The 19,560-nt window shown below is 49.8% G+C and overlaps 1 protein-coding gene across 3 annotated transcripts in view; it reads left to right on the forward strand.

The window, feature by feature from the left end:
- The first annotated feature begins 434 nt into the window (after nucleotides 1-434).
- SLC22A4 (solute carrier family 22 member 4) overlaps nucleotides 435-19,560 on the forward strand; it is a 41,402-nt gene continuing 22,276 nt past the window's right edge. Inside the window, exons 1-4 of one of the 3 annotated variants that reach the window (XM_035014096.1) lie at nucleotides 1,110-1,166; nucleotides 14,237-14,321; nucleotides 15,730-15,833; nucleotides 17,226-17,380. In XM_035014096.1, coding sequence (XP_034869987.1) covers nucleotides 1,117-1,166; nucleotides 14,237-14,321; nucleotides 15,730-15,833; nucleotides 17,226-17,380 — 394 coding nt within the window. In that variant the 5' untranslated portion in view covers nucleotides 1,110-1,116. The other 2 variants (XM_035014094.1, XM_035014097.1) reach the window with 2 other exon arrangements.

Raw genomic sequence — 19,560 nt, forward strand, 5'->3', positions numbered from 1 at the left:
GCCCTCCTGGGACGGGTGGGCAGTGAGCGCCCTGGCGCCCGGTGCCAGCCACTCGCGTGTCAGCGCAGACGTCGCCCTGCCGTCACCCCTGCGCCCGCAGAGGCTTCCCCAGAGCACCGACTCCACGGACTCGCACGCCGGCGCTCCGCCCGGGGCCGCCTGAACTCGGACTCGGGATTGGGAGGGCCGGGGAGAGACCCCTGTCCCGGGCGAGGCCTGGGGCGGCGCTCTCCCCTGTGGGACCCAACACCGCGGCTTCCGGCTGGGAGCCCAGCGTTTGGAGTCGCGGGCGACGCGGAGTGCGCGGGAGCGGAGCTTTCCCTCCCGCGGGCGGGCGACACCGGGGCCGGGGAAGGCTCTGCCGCGGGGTCGCGGGGGCAGGGGGCGGAGCACGGGGCGGAGCCGGCCGGGAGCCGCATCCCGGCCGCGCGGCCGCCCTCCCCTCCTCCCTTCCCCGCCCCAGCCGGGATAGGGGTGCGGTCCCGAGGGCCTCCTGTGGCTTCCCCCTTTGCGACCCGCTCCCGGGAGCGTTCCAACGCCCACAGCCTGCTTTCCGGGAACGCTTACCCGGCCGTGCGCCCCAGTTTCGCGCAAGCTGCCTGGCCGCCGAGGACGTTCTGACGCCTTCGGGGAACGCCCTCGACCACGCGACTCTGGCCGGGTACCGCTCGCAGTCCCCGGTGTTGCAGCCGCCGAGCAGCGGTGAGTAGCATGCGGGACTACGACGAGGTGACCACGTTCCTGGGCGAGTGGGGGCCCTTCCAGCGCCTCATCTTCTTCCTGCTCAGCGCCAGCATCATCCCCAACGGCTTCAATGGAATGTCAGTCGTGTTCCTGGCCGCCACCCCGGAGCACCGCTGCCGGGTGCCGGACACGGCGAACCTGAGCGGCGCGTGGCGCAACCACAGTATCCCGCTGCGGCTGCAGGACGGCCGCGAGGTGCCTCACAGCTGCCGGCGCTACCGGCTCGCGGCGATCGCCAACTTCTCGGCGCTCGGGCTGGAGCCGGGGCGCGATGTGGACCTGGAGCAGCTGGAGCAGGAGGGCTGCGTGGACGGCTGGGAGTTCAGCCGGGACATCTACCTGTCCACCATCGTGACCGAGGTGGGTGTGGGAATGACCCTCCATCTGCTCCAGACCCCTCGAGGCGCCCTGGCGGTCCCTGGGTGAGCGTTCCGCGCCCCGCGTCAAACCCGAGCGGCCAGCAACTTGGGTTGCGCGTCTAACACGCGTGGGCCACCCAAGAGAGCAGGACTTCTGTGAGGCTTATTCGTGATGGGTTCTGCCTAGTATCGAGGGCATGGAGCAGGGACTGTTGTTAACAACTGTCTTTTCCTTTACGAGTTTCACAACACATGAAATTGTTTCCCAAGAGGCCCGTCCCAGGCTGCTCAGAGGAACAGTCTGAGTCAAGTTCCTGCCACCCGCCGGAGGAGGCGTGTGGGGATCTCTGCTGAGCCCAAGTGCAGACACAGGGAAGAGCCTTGCTGCCCCGTGGGCCATGGGCAGGTCTGACCTGTTCCCTGGCCACAGACTTCTGAAGCAGCAGGGGGTCTACTGCTCTGCCATCCACCTTTTCGTGAGGCTTGGGGTCCTGTCTTGAGGCTCCAATTTCTCTGAAAAGGAGCAGAAGGCCTCCTGATGCTGACTGGGTGCAGGGGACCATAGAAGCCATAGCCCTGGCCCCAATGTACTGATGAAGAGACCAACTCACACAGACCCCTTTGAGCATAGGATTCAGTGGTGGACAGGGGTTCCAGCTTATGCCATTAGCTCCTCAGGATCCTAAGTGGTTCAGTGGCAGATTTTCTAAGTTTCAGGAGTCAGGCTACACACATACTTCGTCCCCTATACTTCTTGCTTTGCATCTGGTAAGGGCCATGAGATGTTAGGTCCATCTGAGGAGGGTATACCTAGACTAGTTTTCTGCTGTAGGTTAGGCAGGTAGGATCTCCCAGCTTCTGGCCCATCCCCCACTCTATCTTCCTCCCAAGAAAAACCTGAGTGTGACCCCTGCTAGTCCTTAATTCTCTTCCCTCAGCGTGATGTGGCAATCATCAAAACCACGAGTGGCCTTGTGTTGGACACTAGGCTGTAGACATCTGAGGTTTGGGGCCTGCTCTCAAAGCTCAGATGCCCATGGGGCACACTGCCATGTTACAGAGAGGGCTAACATCAGCCCTGGTTACTAGTAGAGTTCTGGAGCCTGAATTCAAATTCTGGCTGGCTTGCTGTGTGACCTGGGACAATATATTACCCTCTCTGTAGGGATAACAGGGTGAGGAAATACTCCAAGAAGAAGTGATAAAATTTGACCTGAGTCTGGAAATATGAGTAGGCCTTGTCCAAGCAAAGAATATGGCAGATTCTGTGGATGGAAATCCCATAGATCCAGGTAGCTGGTGTTCAGGGAATGGCAGGTGTGGCTAGAAATGCCTACAAAGATCATTTCACAGTGGGCATTGTAGGAATGTTGAGGAATTGACTTCATTCTGAGGACAGTGAGGAAATAAGGAAATAATAAAGGTTATAAGCAAGGGGTAACATGGCCATATTTGGCAGAGGCTTACTCTAGCTGCTGTGAAAAGCAAGACCAGTGAGGAATCCACAGGAGTTTCCTTGGCAAGAGCCTGGTGGCCAGCTAGGGGTGGTGAGTGGTCAGCCCGTGAAGAGTGGTCTCAGCCTGTGGACCACCTCTGGATCCCCCCAGCATTGGCACCACACCTTCCTTGGGCACTGAGTTGACTGTGATTCTCTGGCATTGATCCCTTAGCTGGGGCTCCTGGTGTGTGCCCATCCCTTGCCCATAGCCTGTTCCTGGGGCATCTAATAGTGGGGATCAGTTCCCTCCAACTCAGTTCCTGGAAGTATCATCAGAGCTTGAACTGGAGCTGGCCCCAGTAGGCACAGTACCCCCCAACAACTGGTTTGACCTGTCTCTTTTCCCTTCCTTGCTGGTGTCATTCACCTCAGGGTGAAGAGTGGGTAGCTGTTGGCCTCCAAGGCCATACCTCCCCCTGTTGTGCCCTGCTCATAGCATCCTGTGGGCACCTCTGGGGACTCACATCATCACATGCTCACACTCATGCAAAAGGGTTTGCTTTTTTCAGCAGCCTTTCCTTTCCTTGCTTCTTTTTTGGGTTGTGGAGTAAAGTAAGACAAATGGGTGCTGGTGTTGGGAGGAAGGAGGAGAGAAGCACAAGGGTGAGTAGGGGGAGGTGGCTCTCCCCAAAGAGATGGTGGCCCAAGGAGAAGTTCTGGAGTCAGCCTGGAGGGCGAGTTCTGACCCCACCCCCAGCCACTTGGCTCACTTCAGCAGGTTACATCACTGCTCAAAGCCTCAGTTTCCTTAACTGTAAGTGGGGATACAAGTGTATGAAAACAGGCTCAACATTACTAATCATTAAGAAAATGTAAATCAAAACCACAATGAGATATCACCTCATATCCATTAGGATGACTGCTATAAGAAAAATACAGAAAATAACAAGTGTTGGCAAGGAGGTGGAGAAATGGGAATCCCTCTGTGCACTGTTGGTAGGAATGTAAAAAGGTGGAGCCACTGTGAAAAACAGTATGGCAGTTCCTTAAAAAATTAAAAATAGAATTGCCATTGAATCCAGCAATATCACTTATGGACATAGATACACAAGAATTGAAAGCAGGGTCTCAAAGAAATATTTGTACACTTATGTTCATAGCAACATCATACACAACAGCCAAAAGGTAAAAGCATCCCAAATGTCCATCAATGGATTAATGGATAAAGAAAGTGTGACATATAGATACAATGGAATATTATTCAGCCTTAAAAAGGAAGGAAATTCTGACACATGCTACAATACAGATGAACTTTGAGGACATTATGCTAAGTGAAATAAGCCAGTCACAAAAAGATAGAAAAAATGTGTGATTTTGCTTGTACGAGATATGAAGAGTACTCAAACTCATAGAAACAGAAAGAAGTAGTTAGGAGGCGCTAGGGCGGGGGAGGAATGGGGAGTTATTGGTAAACGGGTATAGAGTTTAGTTTTGCAAGATGGAAAGAGTTCTGGAGATTGTATAACAATATGAATATATTTAACTCTACTGAACTGTATACTTAAAAACCATTAAGATGATAAATTTTATGTTATGGAGGTTTTTTTGTTTTTGTTTTTACAATTTTTTAAAAATGAGGATCATAAGAGTGCATAGCTTCTCTGAGTTGTTGGGAGGACTCATGAACATCATCGGCTGGTGGGCGAGGAGAGGTAGGGCAGGACCTCATCACCTCTGGCTCTACACATGGGCATCATGGGAGCTGTACCAAGGTCCAAGTTACAGCCAGTATAATAGGTGATGAGACTTGCTGGAGGCTGAGTTCCTTTCCCCCTGGGGAAGTTCCAGGACCCACAGAATAAGACATAGGTCCAACCCCACACTGATTTGGCCAGTGTCCATGGGAGAAATGGTCCCAGTTCAACCATACGGTCAAGCCCAAGGGCCCTGAACAGGTTCTCTGAGTCCCACCTGGCATGATACAAGTAGAGGGACTGTTATCAAATTGTTTCTGCCTTACACCTCTGTGCAGGATCTCCCAGTGGGCATACTCTCTGGGATAGCTGAACCAACACCTGACTCCCACAAGGATGGCAAGGTCAGCCAGGAACCCAAGGATGGCATGTCCTGCTATGGAAATGCCTTTCATAGAATGCTGGGAGGCAGGAATCTGGTGTTTGAGCTGGGACTTGCTTGAGTACATCTATCTGTCTGTGTATATGTGCTTAAGGTAGTTTCCTTCCTCAGGGGTTGTTTGTGAAGTCCCATTTACTATTCTTGGGTACTCATTAAGAATTACATTTTAAAAAACTTCATTTTGAATTAATTTTTGACTTAGAGAAAAGTGGTGAAATAGTACAGAGAATTCACATATACCTTTCAACCAGCTTCCCTTAGTGTTAATAATTTACATAACCATAATTCATGTATCAAAACCAGGAAATTAATGTTGGTTGCACTACAATTAACTAAACTACAGACAGTATTTGAATTTCGCTGGTTTTTCTAGGAATATTCTTTTTCTGTGTTTGGATCCAATGCAGAAGCCTACATTGTATTTAGTTGGCATGTCTCCTTAGTCTCCTCCAATCTGTGACAGTGCCCCAGTCTTGCCTTATCTTTCATGACCTTGACACTTTTTATGAGTCTATCAGTTATTTGTTTTTTGTTTTTAAAGATTTTATTTATTTATTTGACAGAGAGAGACACAGCGAGAGAGGGAATACAAGCAGGGTGAGTGGGAGAGGGAGAAGCAGGCTTCCAGCTGAGCAGGGAGCCCGATGCCTATGTGGGACTCAATCCCAGGACCCTGGGATCATGACCTGAGCCGAAGGCAGACGCTTAATGACTGAGCCACCCAGGTGCCCCAAGTCTATCAGTTATTTGGATGAATGTCCCTTGGTTTGGATTTGTGTGATTTCTCTCATGATAAGATTGAGTTCGTGTACTTTTTGGTCAGAATATCATAGAAGCAATATGTCCTCAGAGTATCATACCAGTGGGTATATGATGTCAATACAGCTTCTTGTTGTTGTTGTTTTTTAAGATTTTATTTATTTATTTGACAGAGGGAGACACAGTGAGAGAGGGAAACACAAGCAGGGGGAGTGGGAGAGGGAGAAGCAGGCTCCCTGCTAAGCAGGGAGCCCGATGTGGGGCTCGATCCCAGGACCTTGGGATCATGACCTGAGCCAAAGGCAGACACTTAACCCACAGAGCCACCCAGGCATCCCTAGATACTGCTTGTTAATGGCAATGTTAACCTTGATCAGTTGGTTAAGTTGGTGTCAGCTGGGTTTCTCCACCCTGGAGTCACTATTTTCCCCATTAATAATTGATAAATATCTTGGGGGAGAGACTTTGAGACTCTACAGATATCCCGTTTATCCTCAAACATTTACCCACTGATCTTGGCATCCATCTGAGGACCGTCATAGAAACAAGTATTACTGTGGTGTTTGCCTAGTGATGATCTTGTGTCTCCCACATTCCTTCCACATTACTTCCAATTTATTAATTGGAATTCTTCTCTGCATAAGAGCTTCCCCCTCACTCCCACATATTTATTTATGCAATTATTACTTTAAGTACTTTATATTATACTAGCAATACTTATGCAATATATTACTTTATATGCATACTTACTTGATTCCACGAGTTACCATCTAATACTATCCTTATTTATTTTGTTGCTCCAGCTGGTTCAGTTTGACCCAAGTTATTTTTCACTTCAAGGATAGAGACAGTAAAAATCCAGGGAAAGGTCCTTCAATTTTCCCTTGCAAGGTGGAGTGCCAGACACCTCTTAGCTATGTTATCTGCAGCCTGCCAGCACAGGAACGGGAACGGGGACTGGTGAGATCTGGCCCCACGGATTGGGACTGAAAATTCTGTTGAGGAAAGAAGGGACCCCAAGCATCCCCAGACATATCTGTCTGATATGGAGTCCTTGTTGCTGAGACCGACTGTAGTGGCGAGACCAGTCTTAAGGAGCATGGCTCTCCATACAGCCCTTTGGCGCCATAGACCCCAAAGAGAAAGAGACTACATGCAAGAAAACGCAAAGGCCTCCTGCCCTAAGGCTGAAGGAACAGAGAGGGCAGCAAATGTCCTGCCTAGATTTATCAGAAGGGCTGCAGGGCAAGCAGTAGGGGTGAGCCTAGCTCATGGCCAGGATGTAAGCATGGGCTCTCCTTCCCCTCAAACATGCCCACTTTTCTCTTGGAACATCATTAGGTAGACTTGACCCCCTTCAGTCCATAGGCTGGGCAAACGAGGCGGTCACTTCTGAGTTGAGTACCGCTTCTCCTAGGCCCCATGCTCCAGAGACCCTGTGAGAGCCTTTTTGTTAAGGACCAGCTTTCTGTGGCAGGCTCCCAGTGGCCCGAGGCAGGCATGTTGCTTCATCGTATGGGCTTCTGTCCTCTCCTGCAGTTGCCTGCATTCTTTAGAAACCCATGGGTGGAGCTGCTGGTGGGTATGCCCTTGAACATAATACAGCCTCCAGCAAAGGGTCTGAACCTCTAGAGGCACTAGCCTTGTGCCGTCTTTCCTGGGACCTGGGGTCAGGGCATGGACAGAGCAGGACACACTGATTCTCCACCCATAGCCCAAAGGTATGAGGTAGGAACATGGGGGCCTCCTCCTCTGTTATCAGGGCACCTATGGGAGGCATTGGGAGTAGGAAAGGAGGGATGATGAGACAGACTAAGGCTGGTATCTAGTTGGTCACCACATGGGACTGCATATGGCAGCTCCCAGAGATGTGACTCCTCTGAGGCCTGGGTGGGCTCTGGAAAGGTAAAAACTTTGAGCAGTAGGCAGGCTTAGGCTGTGTTGTTTCTATCAGGCCTACAAGCTACCAGGGAATACTGCTGGCTAGCATGGGGACTGGCAACTCAGCTGTCAGCACAGCCTGAATATTAACCAAGTTTATGTTCAGACTAGCTCTCTGTCAGATTCCAAAGGGGAGAAGGTGTCAGACCTCCGCCTCCAGCCAACACCAGTGAGATTTTCAGAAAGGTCTTTCCAGAAAACAAATAAAGAAAACCCAAGGGTTTTCCCTAGCTCTGGTTTGAATGCACTTCCCTGTTTGTTTGTCATCTGCATCGCCCTAAACTGTTTGCCTGTTGCCTCTCAGCTGTGTTCCTCAGACAAAGGCTTCCAGGATCTGGGTGTGCTTTTGTCTGGAGGCTGCTTCACCCACATCTCCTGCCAAGTTTCTGGATAAACAGCCTTTGTCCACCCCTCCTGGTAGGCAGCAGAACCCTCACACAGAGTCCAAGAGGTAGGATGGCATATTGACAAAGACAAAGTTTTGGCAGGGTGGGTCAGAGGAGCTGCAGGTGCCTCAGGCCTATGCATGGACAGTAATTTATGGCCAGCTAAATTCAGTTTATGTTCAAGGCCAACGCAGGGCTGCCGTGTTATCTGAGATCCTGGTCTAGTTTTAAGCATGCCTCTGGAGCCCAAAAGAAAAGCAAGGATCCCCATTTGGAGTATAGTGATGGTGAAGAGAGAATGGAGGCTCTTGGGAAAGGCTAGGTTGAGCCACACACCCTGGCAATGGGCACAGATCGCCCAAGCCTGCCGGTTTTTGCTGCGTATTTGCAGGACTGGAGGGCAGATTCACAGCGGCACTTTCCAGAGCTTCCCCTCCATGTTGAGGGGGCTGACATAGACCCCATGCCATTTACTTATGTTCCCAGAGTGGAGCTAGTAGACCTGTGGTAGATCCAGTGCTGGGATGCAAGGGGGAGAGCCCGGTCTCTGAGTAGCCCCTTCTCCTTCCCTCAGGTCCCTCCAGTCCCATCCTCACCATCCCACTCAAACCCCTTGGGTCTTTTACTTTGGTTCAGCCTCCAGTGACCACAGAGCTCTCCACCAAGGCCTCCCCACCTATGGTTGCTTTCTCTTTACCTCCAATCTGAGAAGAAAGGATACTGAAAACATTTTAAGGTTTAGCCCCCCTCGATCCTGTGAGCTCTGAGCTGTAGAGGCTTGATTCCTGGTGAGTATATCCAAGAGATTGAGGCGTCCCATCCTCTACTCGGCCCCTACTCATACAGTGGCAGCTCGACTCCAGATGCCACAGGCTGAGAATACTGGGGCTCTGGTTCTGGTTGTCCCAGATTGTTTGTAAGGTAGATGTTCCATCCAGGAGAGGCAAGCCGAAAAGACAGAGGTTACCACCCTCACCCAGTATCCAATTCATAAAGCAGGGTGTCACTCTGAGGGCTGCTTTACCTGCCACCAGCTGTGGGGCAAGGGCTCAGAGATTTTTGTCCAGGGGGACGGGAAGTCCATAAAAACAGAGAGCTCTGAAGCTGTCCCCACAGGAAATAACTTCATTTGAAAGAAGTTGAAGAAGAAAAACACTAATCTGTACGACTCAGAAACTCAATGAATTTCAAGTAGAAGAAACAAAAAGAGTTCCGCGCACAGACACATTATGGTAAAACTGCTGAGAGCCAGAGACAAAAGGAAAGTTTTGAAAGCAGCAAAAAAGTATGACTTGTCACGTACAAGGGAACTCTAATAAGTTTTACATCTGACTTCTCATCGGAAACAATGGAGGCCAGAAGGCAGTGGAATAACGTATTCAAAATGCTGAAAGATAAAAAGATGTCAACCAAGAATCTTATTCCTAGCAAAATTATCTTTCGAAAATGAAGTAAAGACATTCCCAGATACAAAACAAACAAACAAAAAATGTGGGGAGAAATTTGGGTAGCCGTGCTGCATTACAAGAAATACTTAAAGAAGTTCTTCGGGAGTTAAATTTTTTTTTAAATGCATGACTTAAGCTCTGAGAACTAGAAAACATCTTTGAAAGAAATTAAAGGAGACCCAAATAAGTGGAAAGACATGTCATGTTCTGTTCATGAAGCAGAAGGCATAATATTGTTAAGATGACAGCACTCCTCAAATTGATCTGTAGATTCAACACAAAAGGAGTTCAGCATCATTAGTCATTAGGGAAATGAAAATTTAAACCACCGTGAGACACTCCTTAACACCCGCTGGATGGTTAAAATTAAAATGACATACAATAACAACGATGGGTAGGAACATGGGGAATTGAAACCCTCACTCGGTACTGCTGGGATTACAAAACTGTGCAGCCACTTTAGAAAACAGGACATTTCTCGAAACTTAGCAGTTCCACTCCTATGGATATACCAAAGAAAAATGAAAACATACATCCATGCAAAATCTGGTACACAAAAGTTCATAGCATCATTATGCATAAGAGCTGAAAAGTAGAAACAACCCCATTGTCTAGCAACTGATGACTGGCTAAGTACGATGTGGTCTACCCATACAATGATATATTATTCAACCGTAAAAATCAGGGAAGTAGTGATACATGCTAAAACCAGATGAATGAACCTTGGAAACATTATGCTAAGTGAAAGAAGCCAATCACAAAATACTACATATTGTATATGTTCCCTTCTATTAAATGTCCAGAATAGGCAAATCCTTAGAGACGGCAAGTATATTAGTGGTTGCCAGGGGCTGGGGGAAAAGAGTGGGAAGGAACTGCTCGTACGTATGGGGTTCTAAATGTTCTAAAATTAGTGCTGATGGTTGCACAACTCTGAATATACTGAACTGCTCGTACGTATGGGGTTCTAAATGTTCTAAAATTAGTGCTGATGGTTGCACAACTCTGAATATACTGAAAACTACTGAATTGTACACATTACAAGAGTGAATTTTAAGGCATGTAAATTGTATTTCAACGAAGCTATTATAAACAAAAAGAATAAAAATGTCAGCTTCCCCCTCCCCACTCATCCCCCTGCCTGCCCTACCACCACAGTGGCCAGGCAATGTCCTGCTTGGTCACAACAAAGTTACGAAAAAGAAATTGGAGTGGATGTGTGTTCTATTATTAACTACTCCCTAGTGTTCCCCTGGAAAGAAAAAAAAGTGTAAGAGACACAATAGAAACTTATTTTTCATTCTTAAATAGACTATCGCTAACTTTTCCTTCACAGTCATCTCTGAGATTGATATTTATTTATAAAAGGAGTTTACACTTTGTGTCAAAAGCTTTTTCAGTTTTTTTGTCTTTGACCAGGAAGTTCTTATTTCTAAGAATTGCTGTTGCCTGGTCAGGTTTAAGTGTAACCTGCTTCCCTTACTTATTCATGCTGTTTGTTCTAAGTCATGGTTTTGCTATGAGGACAAAGGCATGAACTCCGTGGAAAGGGGACTACCATTTCATGAGGCCTGAAATGTGTTAGATGCTGTGTCAAACACTCCACTTATATTTCCTGTCCTGTACTCACAAACCCAGGAGGGGATTTTTTTTTAAGATTTTATTTATTTATTTGACAGAGAGAGCGCACAAGCAGGGGGAGCGGCAGGCAGAGGGAGAGGGAGAAGCAGGCTCCCCGTGGAGCAGGGAGCCCGAAGCGGGGCTCGATCCCAGGACCCTCGGATCATGACCTGAGCCACCAAGCCACCCAGGCGCCCCACCCAGGAAGGGGTCTTATTGTCCCATCTTTGAAGATGAAAAAGGAGGCCGATTCGGGTGGATGAGTGCCTAAAGTCACACGGCCAGAAAGTGGCAGAGCCCAAAAGAACCTCTGTTCTTTATTCAACAACAGGCTGCCTTCTGGAGGTCTCAGTTCTACGGAGATCAAGGGATGATCTTATCGTTATGGTCCTTCAATGGCTTTGGTAAAGGCTAAAACTGCTAGACTGGCTACTTGGAGAGTTCAAGGTTGAGGGTGATTTTCAAAGGACAGTATGTGATACCTCGCATTTCCCAAACTCATTTTCCATTACACCTAATCGTTCAGCATTCAGCGCTCCTGCATCAACAATTTGTGAAAAATCCACCACGCGCTTAGCCTTGTGCAAGCATTAGTTATCTAAAATGAGTTCAGGTTTTAGAATTCTGTCCATGTGGAGGAGGATGAGGAGGGGGTGCCTCTTTTCCTCTCTAGCCAGAGAGCAAGGGCACAGTGGCCTAGAACAGAGCCCACCCCGCCCAGGACAGCTGGGCTCATGCATGCACATATGCACACCTGATCTGTCCTGTAAAGTATGCTTGACCTTGAGCTTTGTAGAGGTAGCAACCATGTCTGTTTTGTGCCCCACACAGAGTCTGGCCCAGAGCAGGTGCTCAATGACGGTTGAATAAATAAGCATTCCTTTTACCAATCCACTAGAACTTGGGCTGGTTGCTTCATTTCCTCATTTGTAAAATAGGGATAGAGTACCCATTTCACGTGGCGACCTTGAGATCCCATGAGATAATACAAGGCACACAGTGAGCACCCAACATTCTGTAGTTATCATTTCTGTTATTACTGCTAAGTGGCATGAGATGCATTCTCTTCTGTGCTGAGGATGACCTCCCCATCTTCTATTACCTTGTGACCTGGGTTTTTGTTTCTTAAAGCAAAGCCGAAGGCCAGATGGCCCTTGTGCAATTTTTGTTGCACAAAGAGCTCACTCTGCTGTGTTATGGAATGTCAGTCTAAGACCCTGAGGATAAGACAGACACAGTAACCCTGGAAAGGCATATCCAGTGCTCCCACCCTGCACAGCTTGGGGCCAGTTAGTTCCCACAATCCACTCTCCCAGTGTGTGTGTGGGGGTGGGGCAGGGCGGATGAGGTTTTAGAAATGTTAGCACTTGACCTGAAAACACAGCTGCAGAGCAATACCAGCCAGCTCCTCACCAGACTGTCCACCATAAGCCTCTGAGCAGGCCACATGCACGGATGTTTGTGTGTACATGTGTGTATGCGTATGTGCAGAGACCCAAGGGACACTTCTGTCTTATAGAAAAGACTGTCTTCTACCGGGTCTACAATGTCATTGTGAGCCACAGGGAGTTCTCTGGGCTCTGGCTAGTGGGGCCCCAAGACACACCCCTCACATCCCAAGGGGCAGGTCACAGGTGGGGCCTGGCCTTCACTAGAATAACCCCATGGAGGAAAGGGCCCTTCTTCAGGCTGGCAGCTGATTTATCAGACTCCAGCCCCATGAATTACAGCTGGAATTTTGTCTGCCAATCCTGTGTCCTATTCCTAGGTCCTTTGCAGCTTTCCAACAAGATTCTTTGGGCACAGTAATTCCTCAAGAGAGGGCCCAACCTTGGAACCAGCCATGGGTAGCCATGACGTCAGCTGCCTTCCCTTGTTGGGTATGAGCAGAATTTCCAAAACCGGACAGCACCCTACATGGGCCTGGGATAGGTGACTTCACATGGCTATCTCTGTGCCACATGATGCTGATAGGGGCCTTCTGGGGCCCACTTCAGGGAGGAAGAGGGACATAGAGCCATGGCTGCATAGGCTCCAGCAGGGGAGCGATGGGGAGCTGGCCCACACCTCATCCTTCCCAGCATCCCGCTTCAGAACTTGCCCTGCTCCATTCTCCAAAGACACCATGCTCGAGCCACTACAGGGCCATCTTTATGGGAATGCAAACTGTGCAGTCACACAGGCCCTCACACTTGGTTGTAATGCTCTGCTATTGATGTCCTGAAATTCTTCATAATTTTTGAACGAGGGGTCTTGCATTTTCACATTGCACTGGGCCTGCAAATTAAGTAGCCAGTCCTGCTCACTACCCTTGCCATGTAATCCCTGCCTCCACATCTGACAGTCTTCCTCTTTACTTTCTGTCTTTAAGTCTTATTTATCCTACCCTAAGGCAAAATCCTGACAGAAAAAATACTCAAAAAACCACAAAGGAAAACACATTCTCTTTGAAAGAGCTTTTCTGCTTGACTGCAGATAGAATGGTGATAGTGGATAACGGACACATAGATACCCCTACCACGTGTGAGATTTTCTCAGCTCTGTCCAGTGCTAAAGGCTATGGAAAAGGTTTCTCACCCCTAGTCCTAGCATCTTCCTTGTAGCAGATGGTATTTAATAAGCTCATTTGTCTGACTTTTAGAATTCTTGCCCAAAGCATAACATGGGTAAAGATTGAGTTCTGAGGCCTGAGTTAGTACCTAGCAAGGCTATGTACTTGCTATGACTTCAGACAAACACTAGTCTCAGAGCCTCAGTTTACTCTTTTTTTTTAAAGATTTATTTATGTATTTGAGAGAGAGAGAATATGAGCGCGGGGGGAGGGGCAGAGGGAGAGGGAGAGAGAATCCCAAGCAGGCTCCATGCCCAGCACAGAGCCCAACGCAGGACTCCAGTCCCACAACCCTGAGATCATGACCTGAGCCAAAACCAAGAATCCAATGCTCAATCAGCTGAGCCGCCAAAGTGCCTGAGCCTCAGTTTACTCATACAAAACAGGCAAAACAACATGTTATGAGGCTTTGGAGTCTCAGTTGCTAATCTCTGTGTGCTGGGGCAGATTCCAAGCTCTTTTCTGACACTTTGGCCAGTGATTTTTGGAAGTGGGTGTGGCCATTAGTTCAGGTGCATGTCCTTCTGACCCATGTGCGGCAGGGCACATGAATCCGGGCATAGAGTTGGAGGGTTTGTGCCCTTTCCCCCGAAGGCCATTCAGGAACCCCAGCTGAAGCAACCGTACTCCGGGCATGGTCTCAGATGCATCCTGATTGTGTCTGAGGAGCAGAGAGCCGAGTTCCTGGCCGGCTTCGTTTTTCCCCTGCAGAGCTGTGCTTCAGCATTCTGCCTGTAGCCAGCATTGTGGGTGTCAGGAGAGACGGCCTCATGAATCTTGTTATTGTCTTTCAGACGGGGGTGTTCTCAAGGACATTATCCTCAACATCATGGCGTGACCCCTTTGTGGAAGGAAGTATGCAGGAGAGACTTCTCTCAGGTCCGAGTCCTTAGAAAAACTAGCTTCTGCAGAACAGTTTAACACTTTGCATAAAACAGGGATGGTGCAAGCTGAGCCGCTGGAAACCTGGGAGCCTGGCAAGCAGGCAGGCCCCTGGGCAGGACGACTGGCTGTCAGTTTTACCCTTGGCTCGCTTATTTTGCAATCCCTCCTCCCCAGTGCTGTTTGCCCTCATTCCTTAGCATTTTGTTTTATACTCTTCTCTGGTCTGTGTCCTTACAAACACCTCTCTCTGCGAGAGAGTGAGGTGTGATATGAACATGCGAATTCATTTTTAAATCTATTTCAGGGAAGTTGTGAGGATTAAGGACTGAATTGCTTCATAAATGTTACAGAAGCAGCACCACTGCTCAGTGCAGGTGGGACTGGGCAGAAGACGGGGGCTTTTTCCTCTAGACTGGATCATCTCGCTACACACAGCAATCTCCTGATCCGCAGCCCCCAGAATACTTATTGGTACCTGTATGTGTGTATATATATATATATATATATATATATATATATATATATATATAAAATACATATCTGCATATATTATATATGTATATAATGAAAGCTCACTGAACACACTTTGAAATGTTTGCAACCTCCTTTCAGATTTTGCTGACTTGACTTAATTGAAGAGCTGAGAACTGAAGTTCTTGCTGAAGCCCGCATTTTATGGATCCACCAGCAGGGACTTGTTAGGGCCACCACAACCCACAGGCCTTGGGAGACAGGAGGAACCACCCTTCTAGGAAGGCTGGGTGGGAAGGAGTGTGGAGGGAGATAAAGAGCGCTGGAGAGGTCTAGATACCCCACCCCCGCCACACAGTGGGCCCTGAATTCAGGTCCCAGGCTTGGCCTACGGTGTGAATAGAGCAGGGAGAAGAGGTTTTTCTGGAGGTGTCTGCTCAGAAGATATCATCACAGACCACTTGCACTTTTCACCAAGGCAGAGGAAACTTCTACACTTGGACCAAGTGACCAGGCCTCCTGCCCTGCCCCTGGGGAGTTTCAAACACCTTCCCTCCATGCTCGGATGCCTTCTGAAGCAGAAATACTACCTTGGCTCATACTGCTTCACAGCTGAGGGGTCACCAGTCACAGCCATGGCCCCAGCTAGCTTCTCGATATGTGACGCAAGCAGTGAGCTGAGGTATCACTCTCCCTTTCCCTCAGAAGAGGAGGGTGGGTCTCAGGGAGGACAGTGACTTGCCCGAGTAAGTGGCAGAGTGAGGAGCCAACGCCAGGGCTGTGAGGTCTATGTTCTTAGCACCAAGTCAACAGCCTGTCACAGGAAGGAGAGAGCCTGTTCCAGCTGCCATGCGAATACTCCCTCAGCGCTGGCCTGGGGCTGGGCCTGCTGGAGGGCTGAGCTCACACTTCATGTTGTCTTCTCTGGCAGTGGAATCTAGTGTGTGAGGATGATTGGAAGACGCCCCTCACCTCCTCCCTGTTCTTCCTGGGCGTGCTCCTCGGCTCCTTCGTGTCTGGGCAGCTATCTGACAGGTAAGGAGGCTGGGAGGGAGAAGAGGTGCAACAGGGCCCCCTGTCAATTCACTGCCTATCTTGGGGTTGGACTGAATTGAAGGTATTTCTACCCAGAGAAAGAGAGGCCCTCATACCAACAAGTCAGTGAAAGGAGGAGCCATGATGTCTCATGGTTTCTGTTCCCTCGACCCCTTGCTGGAACCCTCTTTTGTTCCGTTATCCCAGCCTTGCGCTGTCAGGGCTTAGGCGGAGGGTCAGGGGGCAGGCTATGGCCCCACTGGAAACTGGTCCTTATAGCACCAAATCTCTCAAAAAAAATCACCACTGCCTCCCCATCCTACCCCCTAACTCTTAGATGACAGGGGATCTATCCACAAACAGCCATCAGACAGAGTAAGGGCCAGACAGCGAGAGCCCACGTCGCGGCTGGGGGTCAGGCCCCTGGCCGGGCACCAGGGCCACAGAGCTGACCCACGTTGGTTGTGGGCCTCCTAGAATGCAGAGTCTCTAGAGGAGACAGCACCACAGCTCCAGGAGAAGTGCCCTTCTGGCCCCCAAATGTTCTAAGGGGACCAGAGCAGAAAGGTGGGAGTGCTAAATAGCAGTGTTAGGAAGGCTTCCCAGAGGAGTGCCTGTCCCTCCTCCCGTTACAAAGTCCCAAGGGACCGCAAGCCCAACAGCCTGAGACCTGATTTTGGAAAATGAGGTAGGAGACTGTTCTGCTCACCCCTGTGCTCCATTCTACCCACTGGTCACTATCAGAAAGTGAAATGAAGTCTTAGGCCAACTGCCATGTCATGGGTACTACGTAGAGCTACACTTCCTATAGGGGACTCACTTGCAATTTTGGTTGCATGTTAGACTCACCTGGGAAAACTGTATAAATCCCATTACCCAAACTGCATCTGAGAAAATGAGAATCTCAGGAGGTGGGGTACTGGCCCCAGCATTTTTTGGCACCACGGGATTTCAAGCGCAGCTAAGGTTGAATACCACTGCCACAGAGGGGATCTTCATTCTGGATTGACAGAATTCCCATATTGCTGATATTAGATGTCTCTGCAATCTGTACTTACCCATTTTCCAGAAATGTGGTGGCACCTTCTACCTGTGGCTTGTTCTAAGGAGCAGGTTTCTACGGGGACCTTGCATGAGCTGCTTTGTGCTTTCGAGATATGGGTCCTCTACAGAAGTTTTAGAATCTCAAAAGGCACCCCCTGGGCTGATGGACGTCTGAGACATCGCTAAGGAAGAGCTCAGGAGGATGAGACAGGGAGAAAAGTCTGTCACAGCCCTGAAAACAATAAAACAAAGAAAGTCTGCAGTGATGCGTGACTCAGGGCTTGCCACGTGCCCTGAGTTACAGCTGCTGTGGCCTGCGCGCGCCATGTGTTGTGCTATATTCTACAGGTTTGGCAGGAAGAGCATCCTCTTCGCAACCATGGCCGTGCAGACTGGCTTCAGCTTCCTGCAGATTTTCTCCATCAACTGGGAGATGTTTACTGTATTATTTGTCATCGTCGGCATGGGCCAGATCTCCAACTATGTGGTGGCCTTCATTCTAGGTAGGAATGGTCTCTGACCCTCAGAGCTTCTCCTTCCAACCCTCTGAGAGGCCCAGAAAGAGGGGGCCCCTGAAGAGGGCCTAGGGAGTGCTCTTCACACGGAAGGAAACACCACAACCCACAGGCTGTGCTTCTAAAACAGAGTCAGCCTCAGATATACCTGTGGGGGGGAGGGGACTGTGATCTCTGGTTCTTTGATTTGGTCACGGGCAAGGCAGATGCTCACAGGGAGCCCATTCTGTGCTGGGCTCGGAAGTGTGGTGGTGAAGAGAAGCTGGAGCTGATTGGAACCACCCACACGATAATTGAGACACATTTCAGGAGCCCAGGGCTTGGGAAAGGCACAAAGTTGGGGTGTCGGGGAAGGAACCACCTAGATAGCTCTTTGATCTGAGTTGTGAAAGGCTGGGACATCGGCCTGGGCCTGGACAAGTGTTCCTGACAGCCGTGCATGGCCCATAGACGGATTCAGGGCAGCTGGTGTGGCCGGTACACAGGTGGAGGAGGCAGGTGCTGACAGAAGTTCAGTGCCGGGTCCACCATCACTGGGCAGGGCCGGCCTCACCCTGAGTCACAGTGCACGCCAGAGCCTATCAGCTGCGTGCAGGACAACGTGCTCTGTTGGTAGGGGTTCCTGTCTCCTAGCTGCAGCCTTGCTTCTGGAGGATCAGGCAGCATGAAGGGGATGCACAAGCTAAAGGTCATGAGGAGGCCCCCAGGGCTCTCACCAGTGCTTCCTGGGAGGAAGTGAGGTGAGCTCCAAGCAGGGGTCACCCTCGGGAGCAAGCGTCCCCAGCATGCTCTCTGACCAGCTTGGGGGGTGGGGGGACTGAGGCAGCAGACATCAATTCCCATAATCTCTCGTGTGATGGTATATCCCTGTTGGCTCAGTGCTGGCCTAGTTTGTCCCTATTGTCACAGTGTAATTATTAATAGTGTCCTTTTATTGTCAGTCTAACAATTCTTCCTGTCTCAGAAGCCTAAATCTGTTAAGATGGATTCTGATTGCTTTTAGAATTTGGAATGACTCACTAGCTTTGGAGATGCTGTGTTCTCTTAGCTGAGGAGGTCTACACTCTCTGTGAGGTTGCCAACATGGGATTGCTCACATTCCACTCCTTTAATCATTTGTGAAGAGCTCCTTGCCACAGCCAAGGTGTCTGCAGGGGGTGGGGGGAGGGGAGAGCATTCTGAAGCCACAGGGGCACGGCAGTTAGCACCCTCTTTAGCTGGCCCCAACAGGAAGGTGGCCTCTCTCCTCCCTGCAGGGAAGGAGGGGAGCCAGATGTTCTTAAAGAAGGTCCTTTGTGTATACGACACAGAGCTTCAGGCCAGTGGTGTGAGAAACTAGGGATTAGAGGAATTTAGGATGGAAACTGCAAACTCCTCATGCCTGATGTCCCCAAGGACACAGGGCTCTTGAGTAGAGCCTATTTGTTCTCATGGGCAAAATCTCCCAGAATCCATCTTCTTAGTGGTAATCCTCCCTAAACCCCAAAAGTCTCATCTGTGGCTCTGCTTGGGACAGACACATACCAACATACAGACACAAGAGACTGAACTGTTTTGAGGAGGCCTGTTCAGGATTCTGCCTGAGGCTGGCAGACCCCTTTAAGGAGGACCTAAAGGACCATCTGAAATGGAAGGGCAGAAAATCATAGAGAAGCCCCATCATTAGGATTGGAAGCCAGAAGGGGTTTGTGCCAGGCATGGCATCCCCCAGGTTCTACTGAATGGCCAGGATTGAGCCTTTACTTTCCAGGGGCACAGGATACTTCTGGGGCCTTGGAACCTCCCGTCTGGGAGAGCCCACCCCAGGCCTCCTGCAGGGAGGTCCTGCCCCGCTGGCGCTGACACTACAACCTGCCCCTCCCCCCAACTGCTCCTCCTGCCAAGAAGAATGATAGGGCCAAGGGGAAAGTAAGATCTTGTAAGATCCGTCAGAGCCCAGATTTACAAGCCAGCCATCAGTGAGCTGGATGCTGGGTGCATCAGCCAGGGTCCCGGAGCCTCCCTGGCTGTCGTTTCACTCCACTGTGCTCTAGGAAACTGCTGACTTTTGTGTCCTTGTATGAGACTCTGTGTTGGGTTCTCAGGTTTGGATATTTAAGAATGTCACTGAAAACCTATCCGCCCCCCGCCCCGAGCTGCGGACTCTGGAGTCACGGCCTGGGGCGGGG

Source organism: Mirounga leonina, unplaced genomic scaffold, assembly GCF_011800145.1.
Source record: "Mirounga leonina isolate KUSES-001 unplaced genomic scaffold, KU_Mleo_1.0 Mir_168, whole genome shotgun sequence".
Taxonomy (NCBI): Eukaryota; Metazoa; Chordata; class Mammalia; order Carnivora; family Phocidae; genus Mirounga; species Mirounga leonina.